Below are 21855 nucleotides of genomic sequence, written 5' to 3' on the forward strand. Positions count from 1 at the left end.
CATTTCTGATGCTTTCAGACAGCTCTGTTGACTTCATCATTGTGAAAAAGAAACTGGAAAAAAAAAACAACAGCCCCTATTTATGCAGTAAAACCATCGTTCATTGGTTACTTCAGGTCATGTGAACAAAAAATAGGCACAGGTGAGTCTTATTTGTTTTTTATTTAGTTTGAGGAACTAGTTTAAATTCATTTGCCAATAATTGTGTCAAGCATACATTTTATGTCTGTATTTTTTATTTCACTATATGAAAGCATTTTTTGTTGTTGTTCAATAACTTTGTACATTTTACATTTATCTGGAGTCTGTTATGAGCCTACATAATAGCCTATTTAGCCACTAATCACTAAGTACCCTATAGTAGCTGGAGGTAACGAGGTAGCTACCTAACCTAGCTAACCTCTAGGTAGCTAGCTAGTATGGTAGCTAAAATAAGGTAGCAAACAATTCAAATATTTTGATTGCCATTTTAAAACTTTAGAGCTAATTTGGTTTAAATGTATTATTCATTTTAACTCATACATTTTGTAAAGCCTATTCCATCCTCTCACCTCAAATTATTAAAATATCAAATGAATGAGTGATTGAAGTGCAGTCTATCACCACAAATTTGTTCATGCACTGTTGATAATTAGATAGATTAGTAGGTTTTTAGTTATTACTCAGATTTTAAACACTTTCTGTGTCTGTACTTTCTTTCTGTGGTTCTTTTTTATGTTGGAGGTGGCCTCCAAAGCTTATATTCCTCATTGGGAAGTAAAAAACATTCAGCCATCTGTGCTGTATAGAGGTTGTGCTTTTACCCCCTTTCTTAAAAATCCTGCAAAGACCATAAGCTGAAATATATTTGCTGAATAAAGTGCAGATTCTTCCAATAAATCAGTGAGCATTGCCAAGTTATCTTTCACATTTACAAGCCACATGAGAGCACAGGCAAGTTCATATTATCTATAGCACCACCAGGAATACTGTTAGTGCCTGTCAAAATGTAGATAATATTTTCAATAAGTCAAACATGACCTTTGTGTCTTTGATCAAAGGTTCTCTATTTGTCTTTTTCAGGAGGATACACATTGGAAATGATTTTTTTCCCCACAGTTATTTCAGATTTTCCACAGTCTGCCATTTCTAAAAGAGGCCCCTGAAAGCTCTCTTTGTGCCATAAGGCAATCCATCTGGTTTCTGAGCAAATCTTTCCTGGTGCCATGCAATGTAAAATGCAGTGTAGAAGGAAATTCTTGGTTACACTCACAGTAACTACAGCTACTAATAGCCTACTACCGTTTACTGTCCAATTTATGGCTCTTTTACAGGAATTGCCATTGAATGAATCATTGAATGAGACAAAAATATGCCATATCAGTGAAACAGTAGGGATGTCAGTTTGTATGCACCACCAAATTGGTCTAGTACCAGTGGACCTGGCTTTGTCATAGCAGTGTCGGATGTCATTATCACTCACCTTCATGCTTCCGGATGGCTGCCTGGGAAACTGTTTAGATAGAGGTGTCAACGTTGGGTGAGTGTTCAATAGATACTGATTTTTCTGGAACTTTCATTGTCTCTCACCTTCACTTTTCTCATTTGTCACCATGGTGGTGTTGTCCTCACCAGAGAGGAGTTTCAAACCAGTGAATCCAACACAGAGGTGGCAGGAAAAGCCACAGCAGGAGCTACAATGTGTGAAAGGGTGACAGTGGCCTTCGACAAACAACACTGTCAATACATTACGATCAGCAGGGTAGTTGAGAAAGAGTGTGACAGGAGGTGTAAATGAGAAGCCCTATTAAACGGTGTCTTGCGAGCATGGCATGATGCCACTGTGAAAGCTGAAAATTCACATTTCCTCTCAGTAGGGTTTGTATTGTGAATGTGGTATGCTGCATGTTTTATTCTGTCTGAATGCAAAGCATTATGAACTGAGTTTAAAAAAAATGACCTGTTCTATTCCTGTAGTTATTGTGCTGGTGTCTTTACATCAAAGTTAAGGTTCTATAGTAACATCACAGCTGAGCATATCGTTGACACAGTTGACTATAGTCTTGCAAATGACAATAGCCTAAAGGACATACTGTACTGTAATATTTTCATCCACCTATTTGTCAATGAATAAAAAAAATGATTGAATGTTTTTACAATGTTGAGTTATTTATTTAAAATGTAATGTGAAATGAACGCCAAGCATACCGTGTACATGACTTCCTATGTCATAACCATGAGCTCATGAGTTCAATATGAAGGCAGCAGCAGTCAAGGACATTCAGGGATATAGCACTTGACCATGGCCGGTCCAGCCAAAAACAGCCACAGTGTCCCTTACAATCAGATTGTTTGATACACCTGCCTATATATGTCCAAAATTTGTACTTTATTTTCCACACAATTATGTTGTTGTTAATGCTGATATATGTAAGTGAAAAGTAAGTAATGTGGGTTTTTAATTTAAGAAGAGCTAAAAGACTTTGAAGGAGTCAGACCTCTTTGAGATGTTCTAAGTTTACTGCAGTAAGCAATGCGTTTAGTGGTTTATTCCTTAATTAAAGAGGTAATAGCTCAGTAAACATTCAGGGTATAGGAATTTGTTTCAAAAGATTAAATGTTGATGAGAAAGATTTAACTCCATCAACCACATATCAGGCAAAGTCTAAAAGATTAAGCTGTGATATTGGAAACCATGTTACAGAGAAAATGTTCTGAACTAGTTCAATAATGCTGTCATTTTAACCTTAGTTACTAACTGTTGAAATGTTGAAACGTATTTATGGGTTTAACACTGTGAGAATCCCTTTAATTAGTTTAAACTTGGGAATCATCAGCACAGAGAATACAGTTTTAACAATGAAGACAATCAACTTTAAACAATAAAATATCAATCTTTATTCTTTGAGATAGCATATCAAAGATAAAACCTTGATCTATAATACCATAACAAATTACACAAGAACTATACAACAGTAAACAAATTGTAACCCAATAACTTTCTCTGGATAAAAGACAATAGTTATCTCTTCTCTTTGCATGTATGGAACGTATTTTTATTGTGAGTTAAAGAGGCAAAACACACACTGTTGACTATGCTTGTTAGGAAATTATGAGAATGTTATAAATTTAGATGTAGCCTCAATAAAACATCCCCTTGAGCTTGCACAAATGAACACATTTTTCACAAATTTTAAAAAATACAGTGGCTTTGTGTAAATTTATGGGTGTTATTCAATCAAGTTTGGAACAAATTCTTGTTCAGTGAATAGTAAAATATCCTCCTCTTACAAAATGCTTTAAGCTTGCAATGTAAATATCACAGTTCTAACCATTACTAATTGGCAGGATCAATTGTAATTATTAATATTGAATGAACAGTTACTGACCACTTCACTAGCAGGTTTACTCCTTGGGCACCAGTTACAGTGGAGCCTAACCAACAGGGCACGACATACTGTATAAGTGCAGGCAACAACAAAACAAACGCTGTCCAAACCTTTAAGATCGTCACTGTTTAAATCCTGCAACAAACCTCTGGAAACCAACACCTGGAATGAAAGTTGCATTATGCTGATTACACTAAACATACACATAAATACCTATTCATAAATCAACTCTATATACTGTATGTGCTTCTCTTTAGAACAGAAAAATGGACTTTATTTGGTTTACAAAATTGACAAAATGGCTGCATGGGATAACAGTTGCACAGACTTGTCCACAACCCCATCTTATACAATAATATTAGACCATGAACAACAGAAATAAAATTACAATAGTAAATGAGCAATGTAAAATGCAAGGTATGACTGTATTACACAACATTGGCATAATATAGAAAGAGACAGGATGATTTGGCAAAAAGGGGTTTTAGAAACATAACGGGAAAAACAAAACAGAGGAATAATTTTTTCCGAAAGCTGCTCCACACTGCCATTGCTTTGTTTTTTTCTTTTGCAGTGCAGAGGTGTCAACGATATCTTTACTTCCTCCACAATACTATAAACCTAATCTAATTATCCCTACTTAACCCTAGTAGCTATACAAAACTATACATCACAACACAAAGCAGACCAGGCCAGTGGCACTAACAGTTATTTCTAGTTTAGAGCTAATCTCGTATCATCCGATATGCTGTGCTGCCGTTTCTCCTCATCTGGACAGCCCTGCATGGCTAAAACTCTTGCCAAATCAGGATCCTGGAAAGGTATTCTGTAAACTACAGGATTTTTTTTCACCTGGATAGTCTTTTTCCGTCATTCTGATTGATTCTGATCAAAGTCTTGTGTCTATTGCTTCGCTGTTTAGTCACTCACATCTAGCTTGCAGGGCTGCTGCACTCCAGTGCAGACCTGACAATCAGTGGATGCTCTAAAAATAAATCCAACGGCCAAAGCTGACTAATGAGACATGTACTCTATGTATTTGGTTTTGTTTATCCATGACCTGACAGCCACCGTGGTTTATTGTAAACAATCCTGAATGTAGATTGCATTGGGAAGTCAAGCAGATGAAAAAAAAAATAAAACAATGGGACTTCTGTACAATATGTGGGTCTGCGGTGAAGACATGATTTTGCTCCGAACTGTAATGAGGGAAAAGATTAACGAAAAAAAAAAACAGCCCTAGGAATAGGAACAGGAAAATGTTGGGATTTACTCTGAGTCCTGTGTCTTGTAACCTCCTTATAAATTAAAAGCTGTGTTTAGGTAGTCCTTTTAGGTAATACAAATGGTCTTCACAGCATAAGTATGTGTCTTTGTGCATGTGGGCATGTTCATGTAAACAGAATACATGTGTGAGTGTATCTTTTGTGCCTGACTGTGTCCTGAAATCATAATTTGGCACCACACACGACTCTCTACATCTCATGGGACAGGGCTTCATGCTGGGCGGCAACTCCGTTGGCCTGCAGGGCGCTGGGCTGCTCCTCAGGCTGACCGTTGGTTTTTGGCTCAACAGCAGGATGGTCAGAGGGGTGAGAGGTGAAATGGCCGTTGGATTCATTTAACCGGCGAACACGATACGTCTCATAGTGGATGCTGCCTGTGATGTCCTTGATGTTCTGCATGTGTGTCCTGAAAGAAAGAAGACAGTATTACAATAACAGAAAGTAATGTTCCCAAAGTGGACGCCTTGAGGACAGGCCAAGGGGGCCATGTGATCTGTTAGTTTTAGTGTTTCCCTGTACATTTTTAATAATATTTCAGTACACTTGGCTACTTGGCCTACAACTTTTTGTGAATGGGGGAGGCAAACTGTCTCATACTGAAATGCCCCATCTGCGGGGAAAAGTTATCATACACTACACCGATGGTTCAAATATCCAAGACAACTAAATTTGAAAAAAAATAACAGAATCAACACATTATGTCATGTATTCCTGTATGTTGTCACTAAAAAACAAAAAAATGTAAGCAAACAAACCCTTTAGCAAACTTATTTTTTCCATAGCCACTATAAAATATCCATAGCAACATTACATGACATTTTTCTAAGAGACTGAGAAAAGGCCTATATTATTTAATGTAATATTGATGGTGTCATATATTTTACATCACAGTTATTTGATACACAACAATAAATTCAGACATCCATGGTTATTTTTAGCTGAAAGGTTGTATGTGTATGCATGCCATGGAAATGGGGGTGCGGTGAAATATACAATCACTGTGAAGAAAAACGTATTAAAAAAAGTTTGGGAACCGTTTTTTTAGCCTGTAGTCAGGCTTAGACTAAGAGTCCTGTACTATTAAGCAACTTAAATGCGAAGACTCATTGGAAAAACCTGAGTAGAAAATGCCTGCTGTAACACTGTCTAGGAAGACACTCAATCCATTTAGAAGAATTTAATTTGTATTGACTTCAATGGGGAAGCGAAGCTTCACAGGGTCTCAGTACTGTTTCCAATTCATTTCAACAACTCTATGAGATAAAGTTAGTCTCTGATCTAGCAGGAGGGTCAGTCCCAAACAGGGCTTTTACACGTCCCAATATATGATACAATTCCTAAAATAACCTCCAGAGAGCGATGGAAGCTCACCTGATGAGGAGGTCTCGCAGGTAAGCAAACTCACAGTGTGCAATATTCTCAACTGTAACGAGAGAAAGAGAAGAAACATTAGTTGAAAAACATAAAACAATCCTGACTGCAAAATTTTTATGCAGAAATCAAGATAAAATCGGAGCTTTAAACGCAGAGAGAAAGATGCCCCAGGCATGACATAGTTTGGATTAAGTAATGAGATAACCCCAGTAAATATGATACCTCAAAACCCCATTTATTCCAGCTCACTTGCTCAATTGCTTAATCTACCACAAGATGGCGGCGTTGCTCACAAGTCAAACAAAGGGCAGCGTCTAACATGACATCTCCGGCAATTTTCTTAAGCCAAGATAACACCCTCCTCCACTTTTGAGTAATTTAATACATCTCAGCTCCCCCTCTATATTGGAGGACTTTAAGTGAGACGTTTTAACAAACTCTGCGTGACAAGCGGCTGGTGCCTCCAGTAGAGCTAACACATGTTTGAATTATAGATTATGTCAAGAGTGTAAATGAAAAAAAAAAGGAGGGTGCTATTTATGTAAAGCTTTGAAATCCAGGGGCAGGAAATTAAATTCTCTTTGAAAGGAGGAGAGTGGAATAACTGCTGGGTCTGTGAGCGCTGATTAGTGGCATCGAGGGAGCACACTACTGACTCGTAACGAGCTGCACTGCTGGTATCTCCCCTCTCTACTCCTGGGGAAGCATGAAGTCCCTATATACAGTACAATATATACATTTAAATGCATGCCTACCCTGCTCCTTTTCCTCTCTCCATCTCGAGTTGTCCCCTCAATCCCTGAAATAAACAGTTTCTTCTCCACTTGTAATATATAAGGACTTAACTTCTGGCTTCTCCTCTGAGGCCTAATTTATGATGTCAGTGCCGACAAGTCCGGCAGCTTCCTCTCTCCTCCTTTTGCTTGTTCCCTCTCTCCGGCTGCTTGGCTTTACTAGAATGCAGCCATTGTTCTTTTGGCCGGACAAGACGGCAATAGTCCAGCAGTCTGTGTACTTCGCCTCTCTCACCCTGCAGCTCTGTGCAGTAATTTCATAATGCTCGCAGAGAGAGTAGTAGCTCCTGCACTGCCTCAGGAATGTCATCTTTTTAGGAAGACAACAGCCTTAATTTGAACTTCATGGACTTCTAATGTTTTTCCGGGGGGTTTTAGAAATGTTTTATAAGCTCATATAATACTTGAGTTAAATTGTGAAAATACCTCGAGTGAAGTTACAAAATTTTCAGAACAGCAAGCATCTTACTGTATCTAAAATTATGATCATCGCTCCATGCTTTCCACATACTGCTTCTCAACGGTGTCTTGGAATTCAGTATGTTCTTTTAATGATTCATAAGATTCTTAGGAGTTCAACAATCATCAAGTTACAAATTTAACAGACAAGTAGCTGTCTTGTCCAAAGTAATAATAAATAAATTATTTATATTTTTGGTAAATGATTTATATTTTACAATGTATTTAGAGCACAGCCAATGGACTAGAGTTCTTTATGCACCACAGAAGCGTGTGCTGAAGTGCATCCTGGGTAGGAGACAGTGTTTGTTTAACAGTGGTAGCCCCTTGTCCAGGCCTCCTTCAGCTGTCTTTTTGCCAATCATACTTTCACTCCGTGTCCACACAGATGTCTTCTTTTTCTCTCTCTTCTCTCTCGCTCTCTTGCTCTCACATACACACACACACACATAGGCTCACGGGTGATGTAAGGACACTCACTTGCTAAGAACCACCTTGGCAGTGCAAGCGGCAGCACAAGCCAACAAATGTAAACTGTATCAAAGTCATTGCATGCATGCGTGTGTGTGTGTGTGTGTGTGTGTGTGTGTGTGTGTGTGTGTGTGTGTGTGTGTGTGTGTGTGTGTGTGTGTGTGCGTGTGGGGGGAGGTTCGTGTGTATTTTATGTTTCAGCCTGTTATCCCCCCCAGACGCAGAGTCCCTGTAAATCTTTTCCTCCTGTCTCATACATTTCCCTAGCTACAGACTCAGAGAAACGTGTGTAAACAAACGGCTGGTAGTCAAACAACAGACGGTTAAACCAGCTGCCCAGATTTTAAAGCTGCAGTTCGTAACTTTCCACATGTTCAAAATACACCAAAAAAAACCAATCTGTCATCCTTTTTGTGAAACTGTTTCACCTCGCTGATGCTTGTACGTTGTGTGAATGCCATCAATGGACCAGGTACCATCATATTATCTATTAGCAGGATGAATTTAGACTGCCGTGGCACTGTAAATGGAACAGGTGTGACCCAAGTGTGAGTGCGGTAAATGAGCTGTTTTTTAGTGTTTGACCAAACTCCACCATGCAGATGGATGTTATAATATATTATTAGTTCAATCTGTACTATATTAATCTAATAATTAAAAACAAAACTCTATGGATTCCAGCATTACCTGACGCTGGCAGTGGGAGCCACACATGAACATGGCTGATCTTAGTTTAGACTTTCAGGAAACATACATTATTCTGCCTCATTTTCTGTTGTCTGTTTGTCAAGACAAGTAACCGGCCGTGTGTGCGCGTGTGTCTGTCTGTCTATCTGTCTGTGGTTGCACACTGTATACGTATATGTGTGTGTGTGTGTGCGCGTGTGTGTTTGTGTGTTAGAATTTATGTGTATTACCCTCTATGGTGCCCCATTTTGTTTTCCTCCCCAGAATCCTCTTCCCGTTCACCTGGTACTCCTGGTCACTGCCCACCACAGCAAAAGGGATCATCTCCTATTGAGTGCACACATGCAAACACACACACACACACAGGCAGAATTGCACATACTCATCAAAGTGTTTCCAGTGATTTGTGTTCAGGTTGTGCTTTGATTGTTTACCTTTCCTAGAACAAGATGATATAATTGACTTTTTTTGTGGCTATCAAGGCTTTTAAGATTTCCCAAAGAAAGCAAAAAATAGGAGACAAAAAGAGGAAATTACACCTAACAAAGGCTTAAATTTGAACATGCAAAATACACAGTTGTGATTGCTATGTGAAGTGCTGACGCCACGGCAGGATACTCTCTACTGTTTCTGAACTGACTGAACGCGGTACTGTGAACTTACCCTGATTTTGTCATTGATCATCCTGTCGTCTGCATCCTCATCAAACTCTTTCTGAGGGTAGACATCGATCCCATTGGCTCGCAGCTCTTCTCTAATCTGCACAAAGCCAAACACACGGAAACATTAACTCAATTTGGCTAAACATACATTATAAAACCACAGAGTTATCTTGTGTACAATGTGATATTTTATCACTCTAAAGCAGCCTTTAAAGTCTTGCTAAATCACCATTACATAGAGGCAAAGACTTCCATAATGATAGCTGAGACAAAGAGAAAGGGAAGTCAGATTGGCAAATACATTGGCAAATATGTCAGGTCTAAACCCTTTATCCATCAACTCTGCATCCCAGCGCTCACCCCAGGCCAACACCTAGGTCAATCAGTCACCATAACACACAAACGTACTTGATGCTTGGACTGAATCCTGTTTACATACAAGTATATAAGTTTGGGACAGAGACCTGAATATAAGTTGCTCTGACCCACTAGAGGACTTAAATAAACACTTGGTTATGTTATACTGCCTGGGGTTGACAAAAATTGGTCCCTAATATCCTTGACGTGGAGGTTTTAACATAGAGGTTAACCGCTCTTAGGAAAAAAAAAACAAAACTCAAACATCCAGACAGAGGTATGGCTTATAAAACGGCCAACCCCAATTCTCTGTATGTATTTATAATGACAGAAACTCAGGCGCAGATGCAGAAAAATAGACAGACAAGCTTCTGGGAGAAATGTCCTTTTAATGAATGACTGTTCACTCCCACAATTACTACTCTGACAATTTCCACTTGGTCCTTCATCAGACATTTCATTGTTTATCCTTGGAAGCGTTCTCAGGGTTACATTATAGGACGCAAACCAAGTTAAATTCTACCAAAAAGCCACATCAACTGTTGGTTAGAGGAATGCGACCAGACACTCACAGCTGGACACACTGAGGCCAAACATTTAATAAAAAAAGAAAACCCCTCTTATTCTGTTTGCATGTCAAGTTACTGCAGGGAAATTTGGGGGAAAAAAACATTTGGCACAAGAGGCTTTTAGTCAATAATATTCAGGGTCATATAGAGCATGTGCGGCCAACCAAAACAACTCAGCTACAAGCCCTTTGGCTTCCTTTCACTGCTGGGGCCTGGTCCAATCCCTGCTTTGTTCTTATTGGACGGTCTTACAGGCATCAGGGTGAAAGTGGTAGCCAAGACACCCTTTGAGCTTCTACCTCTCTAAATGAATAAAGCTGTTAGGGAAGTCTGTAGTCTTGGAAGGAGGGATGGAGAGATAAAGGAAATGATAGAAGAAGGCAGGTGGCAGTCTGCCTCCTGTGGATTGAGAATTATCGAACAGAAACACACTGAGGAGGGGATGCGGCAAAGACAGTTTAAGACTCCAGACAGGTGGAGAAAAGAATCTGTGGTAGCAGGGAAAGCCATGATAAGGAGATGATGGCTGTGAGGTTACAGTGGAGGATTATCAGCCTGAGGAGTCTCATAGTGTGTTAGTTTGCTATGAATGAGTCTATTGTGACATACCAAGTAACAGCAAAGAAAGGAACAAGTGACTAGTGTAGCCTACTGCTAAGTTAAAATTTGAAATGCAAGTCTGCATTGCTTTCCAATGTTTAGTCTGTATACATTTGCTGAATTTCTTGAATATTTTGCATGCTAATTGACTCACGATTACAGTGTAAACTAGCTGATATATAGCTTGATCACAGTCTAGTGTGTTAGCATGCTAAAATTTGCTAACTCACCCTCAGCACAAACTACAGCTGAGGCTGATGGGAATGTCGTTAGTTTTACATAATTTGGTCATAAACCAAAGTATTGGACCAAGTCAAATTTTGACTTGCTGGTGACACCAGATGAAAAATCAGAGGATCAATAAAGTTATTACAGTTCATCCTCTGGGCACCACGGACATCTGTACCCAATGGCATTGCAGTCTATCCAATAGTTATTAACACATTTCACTAAAAACCAAAAATCTCAACCTCACGGTGGCACTGGAGGAAAAGTCAGGGGATCCCCAAAGTCAGTAGGATACATTACCTGGGAACCATGAATGCCTCTATAAAATTTTGTGCCAATTTATCCTATATTTGTTGAGATATTTCAGTCTGGACTAATGTGGTGGACAAACAGTGATCAACAGATGAACATTCATTGTTTAATTAAATGCTACTGTCTAACTCCTTTAATTTTGGTCATGTTTCAGAGAGATTTTTTTTTTTTTTTCAAATGTGCCACAGAGTGTAAAACTCTCTGAACTTGGCAGACTTGTACTGTCACCCAGTAATTCACTGGTAATGAAGGGCCTGCCTGCTCGGTTGGCAACTGGGCAGAGGTTCCCCTTTTAATAAAGTGCCAGACTTAGGAGTTGTGGAACGCCGCTCAGTAAATAAATGCTTCAAATAAATAGTTCTTAAATGCTTCCGTCTGGACTGAGCATGACTTTCAAAGTGCAGTCATAAGATGATACAGTATTTCCCAGGAAGGGTACAGTGTGGGTTTGCACAGATGGCTTTTGTTTATTTTGCCTGGCACCTCTCACCGTCTGTTTAAAGTAGTCCCTCTCCTCCAGGGTAAGTGTGTCGGCCTTGGCAATGACTGGGACGATGTTGACCACCTTACTGAGACGCCTCATGAACTCCACATCCAGAGGCCTAAGACTGTGGGAGGAAAGAGGCGACAGGGTACAACTTCAATTTCAAGACTAAATAACATTAACTATACCTTTGTGCTGTTTGAATACTCCAAAAAAGTCTTGAGCTGCTGGAGGAACAAGCCAGTAACAATGAAGAGAAAACATTTCAACTGCAGATTCATGTGTTTTTGCTCAAAGAGCTAGTCGGGTGTGAACTTTTTCCCTTTTCATTCAGGAGTGACAGAACTGTGAGACGCTAGATCCAGCATGGAGGAAAAGATGTTGCTCTGGCAGCAAAGAAATATTTTCTACTGCAGGACTACATGATATCTATATATATGTGTGTGTGTCTGTATATTGCTTGCATAATGTTTATTGCCTGTACATACTATGTACACTGTCTGTATATTGTCTGCCTTGTTTGAGAGTCACCACGGCTGGAACCAAATTCCTTGTGTGTGTTAACATACTTTGGCGAATAAATCTGAATCTGCAATGGAAATGAGCAACCACTAGAGGGCAATCTTGGTCTACTACAAAATATTCAGTGCACCCTGCTTTCTGATATTGACCCTCGTCATACTGCTTTAACATAAGCAGCTGTTTCTTTCCTATTCTCACTGAAACCATTTCACTGTTATGCTATCCTAGGTGTGATTTCAGTAAACTGATAAAGAGCCTGCATATTCATTATGAGGGTTGATGCATAAAACAGTCAGTCTAATGCAGCTCTTACTGTCTCACATTTGTCCTTAATATTCTGCTTTTGCTTGTAAGGTTTTCTCTCTTCTCCTGTAACCGCTTTATGGTTGCCCCTGATAAAGCAATGGTTAGCACTGGCCTTGTATTACACTGTTCTACAGTGCTGTTCTGTCCATTTTTTTCCTATTTCTCTCAGCCGTCCATGCTTTTTTTCTGTTTCAACATTGCCGCCAGTTGCTCCTCCAGACAGACTCCCCTCACGCTGTCTGCTCTGCCCTCCAATTAGTCCCAGCCAAGCTAGGCCAGCCTGGTTCAAAGACTCGGGGGCAGCTGGAGGAGAGGCCTGGCTGGCTCTCCTCAGTGACTGACAGGCATGTCACCATGAACACAGGATAAAACGCAGGGGAGCATGTGATACATACAGCGAGAGAGATGAACAGAGAAACAGATATGGACAAAGGTAAAGAGATGACACAGTAAGTGATTCATTCAAACCAAAACAGAGAACATCGCATTTCATGCATTTTTCGTGCTGAGGGGACAACTGGCATATTTCTTATGCAAACAGAGAGGTAGGAGAGCAAGGGATCAAAGAAAAGACCAGAGGTTGATGGATACAAATAACGGAACTGAATACATAAACTGTGTATGCACAGGTGCAAGAATGTTAAAAAAGGCATGTGTGCTGTGTCACATGCATGACTGAGCATACATCCACATTTCAATGTGTACGCATGTATCCTCACACTCTAACTTATGATGTATGGACAATAAATATGCATGTATGCACACGTGTACATTTATATGCCTGCATGCATACACAAATTGTCCTTTTTAAGTGAATGGAGAGAAAAAAAAGAAAAAAAAACAGCAGTCATGTTTATATAAATTGAGAAGGATTACCGATGTGGCCAAATAAGAAGTGGAGCAGACAACCTACCACAGTGCAAAACGCTCTGCCTTCTCTCCTTTTTAATAACAGATCAGAAACCAGCCCTGAATTGATGAGAATCAAAGTGCATTCTTCTTTTTCTCAGGAGGACATGCTAAGTGAGGTAGCAACAGGACTACCCAGAGGGAAAATAGTGCGGCTGACTGTGCCATTATCAGAAATGGCTGCTGATGCAAAGACTGCGTTCTGGTTCACTGAGCAATGTTCATCTATCTGAAACCACAGAACCAACTTAAAAGCAAATTGCTGACGCGTAAATTACATTAGAGCCTCGGTAAATACAAACTGCTGTTTGGGATGCTTCAAACAAAACAATAAAAGAACAAAAAAAAACCCAGCATATCTCCAATAACAGAGGCCTTAAAGAGCTATCATGGAAGTTCTGTCTCAATTTTCCTGCCTGTCATGCTTGGACTGTGGTCACATGGCGGAGGCATCCAGAGGCTTTTGGCATCATGTCTGTGTAATTGGTAACAGGCCCTAATTTAAAACCTAAACTGGTGTGAAATGGAAAAGGAAAAACAAGCAAAAGGAGAATAATATAGTAAGATTTTAGAGTTTTTAGATTTGTTCCAGCACTTTTTTTTTCTCATGAACCTGGATAAAATCTTTTTTCTTTTTCTGTGCACAGAAAATGTGATAGGAGGTATGCACCATAGGTATGTATGTCGGGCAAGCCTGCCTATCTAAACATATGCAAACATGCAGTAGATACTTGCAAATCTGTCTATTTAACTATAGTCATCTCTATGCCAGGCTGAAACAGCACCCCCAACAGATGTCTCCTTCGTTCTCATGCCTACAACTCTCAACTCTCACTACTTCCTGACTGATGTTTGCATTTTTGTTTTTGAAACTTGACTGCAACTTTATGTAAACGCGGTCCAGTAAAGTGTGCATATCTTGTATGTGTACGTGTATGTGGATAGTGACACTTTTGGGACAACGTATGAGGATAAAGCAGCTGAGAGACGGAGGCAGTACAGATTCAGAATGAAGAAAGAGAACAGTGGTTTGGGTGTTGTTGAACTGGCTGAACTGTGCAGATGTAAGCAAGATGATAACGAACACATTCAGGGCATTCACATGCAAGTGTAGTTCTACAAGTGTTAGCATGCCTACTTGAGTCTGCCTCACATGAACAGGGGCACACACACACACACACACACACACACACACACACACACACACACACACACACACACACACACACACACACACACACACACACACACATGCATTCTCTGCAGCAGCAGCTGTGGTGACATGACCAGATGATGAGGGGGCCTGTCAAACAGCGGGCATCACAGACGCACACATGTCATCTCCAACTCATAGAGAGAAGGTTTAAGGGGACAACTGCTGAGTTAACGGTGCACAGAAATATGAGGCAGCAGTGGAAGGAGCCGTCACTGATGCGTTCAGATGATTATTGAGTGAGTGTGTGTTTACAGTTGGTGCGCTGTGAGTGTTTTGTGTACTTTTATCTACTTGTGTACAACACAGTATCCCTATCAAGATGCCTCTATCAACCACAAATACTCTGAGCCATGGTGTTTGTCTGCAGGTGTGGCAGTACGTCCTCCTTGACCCCCAGTGCACATGAGGACGCACCACTTATCGCTGTTGAGTCGAACAAATGATAGTCGACTGGAGAAAATGACCCTAATCAGAGGAGAAATGTGGTTTTTCTATTATTTTGGTATTAGTAAAGTTTAGCCGAAGCCAACGTCATGTAACTGAATCAAACGTCCTCCATCTGTTTAACAAGAGACGTGTGTTTTGCCAAGATACTGTAAGGACGCTTTAAACATATCCGGTTTTTGATTCTGCAAAGCCCCTCTTCATTTAATTTACTCGAACACATCTTGTGCAAAATTATATCTTCATTATTGGTAGAATTACACTGACTTTGGTCGGTTAGCATCATTTAATCTGGGGACAATCTTTTCCTGGGATCCAAATGTAGTCTTGTGCTGGAAAAGAGGCTCATTAAAATGGGCTAGTGTCTGACCACTGTCGTGTTGATTTCTACCAGAAGTGGGCCTGTTAACCACTTGGAGTCCCCTCTCTCTGTTTAACAATGGTAAATATTTTCCAGATGAATAAAAAGACGCACTGATCGCAAGATAAACCAATTATCAAATCCAGACCTCTAATGCAACAGTTTTTCCAAATTCAAATACTTTTGGGTCTAATGACACAATAAATTAAGACACTGGTAGACTGTGGCAAGGTAGACACTCTTGAGATTATATCATGCCATACATTTTAATGGTGAATGCACTGATCAATAAGCCTCTAATTGGCTCTACCACTATTTCTCATTTTCAAGATAAGGTACTCTCTACATCCTGATAGTTGTTTCACTGTATCTCCCTCAACTGTGAGAACTGTAGAATCCAATTTCTTTGTGAAATCTGACTCTTCAAGTGATACTTTAGTTTCTCTGAGGAGAGAATGAGTTCCACATGTGGTCTGTGGAGATGAGAAAGAAGAGCTGGATAAGGACACAGCTGAAGTTCTGTGGAAAGACAATATGTCAGGGGAAAGATTCCCAGAAGGCCTGATTCATCTCTGCAGCTGTGGGGCAATTAGTAACAAGAATGTGCCGCTCTTTGATACGTTATCTTACCAGTGGCCTGTGGGAGGTATGAAGTATATGCAGCAGTGCACCCTGGAGTCTGGGATCCTCTTCTTCCTGTTGATGTTGATTTCCTCCTGCAGGTAGGCTTCATACTGGTCATTGATGAACTTCATAATGGGTTGCCAGCTGACAAAGGAAAGACAGTTCAGGAATGAGAAGGTAACTTTGTATAAGCCAACAAACCTATTGCCTTCAATTATTCAAGCTTTGGCAGTAACTGAAGGGGTATAGTGATGAATAATGGTCCAATAGCTTCATGTAGATATAGATATTCATATAGTTATGTTCTGCAAAACAATTAAGCATTTGTGTCTTTTTGCCTCTATAATATATGTCATCAGTCATGCAGTCCAATGTAGCTTCCCTCTAGGCTGTTGTTAGTAAAGCCAAAAAATGAAATTTGAGAAAAATTATTTGTCAATTTACTGATTAAATTATGGATATTTGTACGTTAAATCTTTACATAAACATTTAATGAGAGTCTTAACTATAATTAAATCAGGTAAATTGGTTTTCTTACACAGCTGCTAAGCCTAAAAAAAAAAAAAAAAAAATCAGAATTTCAGTGGAATGAAATTTTCAAATTTAAAGGCTCACAGAAAGACACAAGTCTTTCCAGTGACTAAATGAAATAATAAAATGAATTAAAAAAACACCATCAGTGAAGTTTGGGTTTGATAACCACGTGGACTGAGTAAGTAACAATACAAATGCAATGAACTTTAGTGACAGCTATTGAGGCCTTGAGATTAAGTAACTTTAGCTCACCAGTTTTCATTGTTGATCTGATCTCCGAAGCCAGGGGTGTCGATAACTGTCAGCTTCATCCTCACTCCTTTCTCCTCAACATCTGGACACAGAAGGGTTATTTCGTTAGTTTTTCTTTTGGACACACACACGCAGACAGAAAGAAAAAAAGATCAACAGAGCAGCAAGAAACGCACATGCTGAAAATTAATAATACTACAGGTGTTTACGCTGCAGGCTACTGAACGTGAGCTTTGACCAACCGTGACTGATGGACTTGATCTCGATGGTCTTGGGGATCCTCTCCTCTGGGTTGGGCTGAACTGATTTACGGCTCACCTTGGATTTGAACAGGGTGTTCATCAGAGTGGACTTCCCCAGGCCGCTTTGCCCTGATTGGGAAAACGCACACACGCACACACACACACACACACAGACAGAAACACACACAAAAGAGTTAGAGAAACTGGGAACACATTCACTAGTGGTTTTAACCCTAGACAGTCACAAAAACAGTGAGATTATTCACATGACATAATTTCTAATGTATGGGTTGTGTGGTGTGTGTATGATAATGGACCATGAGCATAGCAGGACAGCTGCAGGGTCAGACCAGCAAGCTGTGGAGGTCAATAGGACAGATGTATCGTATAGACACCCCCCCCCCACACACACACACACACACACACTCTACTGTGGACTAATATTCAAAAGTGTTTTTTTTTTAAACAATTTTAAGATACACCACTGCACTCAAGCCACCTGGGGGATGAAACCCTTGAGTTGGATCTACAGTATAATTCTAGGTGAAGCAAGTCAGGACTATCTGTTACCTGTATCTGTTAACCCCTTTCTTCCTTTTGTCCCCAATAAAGCAAATAACCAAATAAACTATTTTTGACTAAAAATAAGTAAGGAATACGTTATTGCGATATGAGTATTGTTGCATTTTTCCTTACTGAAAATATAACTGTCCACTGCAGTGTAAATTATGCATCAAAGTGCATATTATGATAATGGCTCCTATATTTTCATTCAGCCCTACATGTACTTTAAAATAAAATAATTACATTACAATGTAATATAATGTTACATTACATTTGCTATTTATTAGTTAAACACTTACACACACTTACTATATAATAAACAGTCTTACAGTGTGCACACATTAGGTATCGGTATCTCTGTTACACATCGCCTCTGTACATCTAACATTTTTCAGTGAATGTGAACTCACTGAAATAGGAAACTTGCTTTCCAAATACATATAAACTATTTTCCACTCAGGGATGGTCCAGTGAGACAAGCCTACTGGCTGACAGAGTTTCAGAAAAGTTTCAGAAATAAGCAACCTTATACATTTGGAGCTACTGTAGATACATGTGAACTTGTTTAAAATAAAACATACCAGTTAAGAAAACATGGGTTTTGTGTTGTTTTAAGATGTTTAGACACTTTTAAAATATGTAATTATTTGTGATTTAATATTTCTCACATTAAAAAAAAAAAAAAAAAAAAAAAAACACGTATATGTGCCCAGCATGTTTCACTTCTTTCATTTCGCTCCCGCCCTCTGTTCACTGCCCCTGTGGGCATCCACTGTGGCGTGTGGACCGTTGCCAAGCTGCCAGGCCCTCTGCAACACCCAGGGCAGCTTTTTACACCACTTTCTCTCTCTGTGTCACACACTCACAAACACCATACATGCAGTCTTCTCAGTCGCCTGCATTCACACACACTCACACGTTCTCTCTCTCTCACCCACGCACACTCAAACACACACACACACAATGTGATCCCCTGGCTGCCCTTTCCTGCATGGTGCAAACAAAAAGGTCAGCGGGTTAAGGGCAAGGATTAGGCAAATGCATCTCATAGAGGAGACCATAAGGCACAGGGCTAAGGCCACAGCTGCTATAACCTTTCACATCCTAACTAGCCATCCAAGTGACAGCTCTGCTATCAGAATCCCAAAAGGTGCTCGATTCTTAAAAGTTTTATTTTGACCCGGTGTCATCCTAGCATGTGTTTAACTCTCTGCCACATTTACATAAGGAACCAGCAATCTAGCAAAGTAAAGACAAATCAAAATATAGGTATGTGACTGCATGGCATTGTCACAAAGGACAATGCTGGCCTTACAGTCTGAAATATGACTCCAGTGAGGGGTTAGGTAGGTGCTTTTTTATGTTGCTAGAGCACTGTCTATCGAACCTGCCTCTAACAATTAAAAATCACTTCATGCTGATTTAATGTCATCATTGTTCTCCTCTATTGTAAACTTTTATTGTAGTCTACTCGAGTCTAAACAGTGTGAGAGTGTTATTTTACAACGCGGTGTTATATATGATCTGACGACACACGTTTCATTTGTCCTTGAGGAGCACTGCAAGTGGATACATGCCAGCGTTATGTGGAAATGTGCACTTTACCTGCAACAGTAATGAAAGCTAAGATACGCATCTGAGAAAGATTAAAGCCAGTGTTGTTTCACTGAGGCGCTTCATTTTGTTTATTCCCACAAATAAACATTCGCTGACTCACGCTGCACGGTCCTCACTTTCTCACTCGAGCTCTGTCTCACACTTTCACTTCATTCGCGTAACAGTTATAAATTTATATGCCTCTTTTGATGAACAGGATCGGTCAATGTGTAACAAATCCATGTTTGTCATGTTTTGATGTTTGGGATGCGTCTCCTTGGAGATGTGCCGACATGCCATCTTGCTATCTGTACAAAACGCTGCCCTGCAGGGCCTGAAATCAAACAGACTGCATTCTGCAGTAACTACCAAAAAGCCAATATGAACAAATATAAAACATTAACATGAAGGTTTTAAAAAATCCAGTAGGCATTTCGCTGAGGCACTAGAACCAAGTGTATGATAGAAACACATTTTGACATGGATAATATTTTCATAGTTTTAATTTTATTTCAGATGTGCCCGCCTGCATGTACGTACACAGATGCATTCATGGAGGTGTGTGTGTGTGTGTGTGTGTGTACATGTAAGTGCATGGTGCTGGCACCTAATTGGTGGTGTGTTGCAGCTCTCTAAGGAGGTGTGTGCGCTCCCTCAGGAGTGTGTGCTTCGGCCTGTCAGAGTAATCGCCATCATTATGCCACTTTCTCAGCCTGACAACCTCCTTTTATCCACTCAAGTGTGTGTGTGTCTGTGTTTGTTACATCGTGGAGACAAAGAAAAGAGCTTGTTGAGGAAGGCAATAGGCTGGCTGACCCTTAACAGAACAAATGAAGTAAAAACAAACATTTATTTCTTTGCTGTTTAAGGCTGCATCAAAGGACAGGAGAAGTGTCATGATAAATGTAATAAAGAAAAAGAAACTATGGGTATTTTGCAGGTCAGAGAATCTGCACATTAGCATTTTGTGTATGACATCCTGACAGTGAGAAAAGATGTGCACAGTGTGTGTAAGTTTAGGGCTGATTTATATACTGTGTTACTCATTCTGGATTGTAGAGCACCTTCGGAATGAATTTAACTTGCTCCTTGCTCTGTTATGCATTTTCTGTTGTTGCAGCCTAAATTGAAAATATTTTTAATGGTTACCATCTGATTTTTTTTTTTTTTTTTTTTTTTTGCTGAATTCAGTACTGAGTCAAAACTGTTTTAAACACAAGACATACGGAAGCAATTACAGCTTCAAATCCTCTTGGATACATCTGTGTCAGTTTAAATGTTAGGATCGAGTTTTATCCAAATCTAACATGAACGCGTAATCAAGCTCAATGTCAAGCTCAGGGTCGGGCCAGATGAGAAGCTAACAGGTAAACTAATCTTTATATCGTACCACAGATTTTCCATTGTATTCATACAGTGAGACCACCACCTGTTCTCGTGAAAATGACATCTTTATACATGGTAAGATTTTGCATCAGCCACATATGTCTTGAGGGCTGACACACTGCGAAAACATTTTTTAGCAGGTTTTTGACAACAAAATCTGCTCATGGCAACTACAGCATGATTCTGGCACGGTGAAGCTCGTGCACATAAAACCACTTGGTTATGCTAAAGGACAGATTCTGGTTATGGCTAAATATGAAAAAAAGTGTCCATACTGATTCAAGCAAGCGGTTTGTGCCCCATTCACCCTGACCTCCGCACTTAGTTATCACTGTCCTTTCATCACACTGCATCCTACACTGGCACTAAATAATGCCAACGAAGGTAAATTACTTCTGTAAATTGGTTGCGAATGAACATAATTCGTGGGAGATGAGCTTAGGGTTAACAACAAAGCAAAAATATTGTCCAAAAATTGTCCTTGACCAGTGTTTTGACTTCCTGCAGCTTTTGGGCACCTGTTCATTGTTTTGTGCATTGATCAAAACTGCAGCTGATCGAGCAGACTGAGGGACTTTTTTATTAAATGGTGTTGATGTGCATGTCACGCTTACCAACAACCATGATGTTGAACTCGAAACCCTGCTTCATTGCCTTCCTCCTCATCTGCTCCAGGATGGCATCGATGCCCACGTAGCTGAAGTCACTGCCATGGGTCTTCTCCCCTTTACCTTGAGGACTGGGGTGGTGGGGCTTGGCGGACTCAGACATGTTGCTGTGGCTCATATTAACCTCTGACCCTGAGGGATACAGAAAAAAGAAGAAGAAATAAAGAGATTTTAAATTTAGGTTATAGATTTCTATGTTATGATTTCAGGTTCAATATGCACGCATGCATAAAGCATTATATATGAAATTTGAAGTCTACGACAAATCAAATAGGCAATAAAAATGGAGGCAGTAACTTTAAAAAGCAACTGCATAACTCAGTCCACAAATGCAAGTGAAATCATATTAACCACATGGAACACTAAGTTCAGTGTGAAGACTACCGAAGGTATTGATCTTAGCAGTTAATTTCCTGTGTGAAACAGGATATACCAGACTCGAAATTCACATTTATGAGCTCTCGCCTTTACACAAGACTACACTGAAAGGTGATAATCTGCCATTTTCACCTGTCGGCCAAAAACCCAACTTGTGCCAGCAGGGAGACATAAAATACCAAAATAAACTTTACCCTAACGG

General features: G+C 39.8%; 1 protein-coding gene across 6 annotated transcripts in view; it reads right to left on the minus strand.

Annotated features, from left to right (window-relative positions):
* Positions 1-2853: 2853 nt before the first annotated feature.
* Positions 2854-21855, minus strand: part of LOC120800031 (septin-9-like) — a 71761-nt gene continuing 52759 nt past the window's right edge. For all 6 annotated transcript variants that reach the window (XM_040145769.1, XM_040145768.1, XM_040145767.1 and 3 more), the window contains 9 exons: positions 21222-21407; positions 17062-17190; positions 16820-16901; positions 16040-16177; positions 11658-11775; positions 9103-9198; positions 8670-8766; positions 6026-6077; positions 2854-5060 (listed from right to left, as the gene is read on the minus strand). In XM_040145769.1, coding sequence (XP_040001703.1) covers positions 4844-5060; positions 6026-6077; positions 8670-8766; positions 9103-9198; positions 11658-11775; positions 16040-16177; positions 16820-16901; positions 17062-17190; positions 21222-21407 — 1115 coding nt within the window. In that variant the 3' untranslated portion in view covers positions 2854-4843. The remainder of the gene's footprint in view (positions 5061-6025; positions 6078-8669; positions 8767-9102; positions 9199-11657; positions 11776-16039; positions 16178-16819; positions 16902-17061; positions 17191-21221; positions 21408-21855) is intronic.

This window comes from Xiphias gladius, chromosome 15, assembly GCF_016859285.1.
Source record: "Xiphias gladius isolate SHS-SW01 ecotype Sanya breed wild chromosome 15, ASM1685928v1, whole genome shotgun sequence".
In the NCBI taxonomy this organism is placed as follows: domain Eukaryota; kingdom Metazoa; phylum Chordata; class Actinopteri; order Istiophoriformes; family Xiphiidae; genus Xiphias; species Xiphias gladius.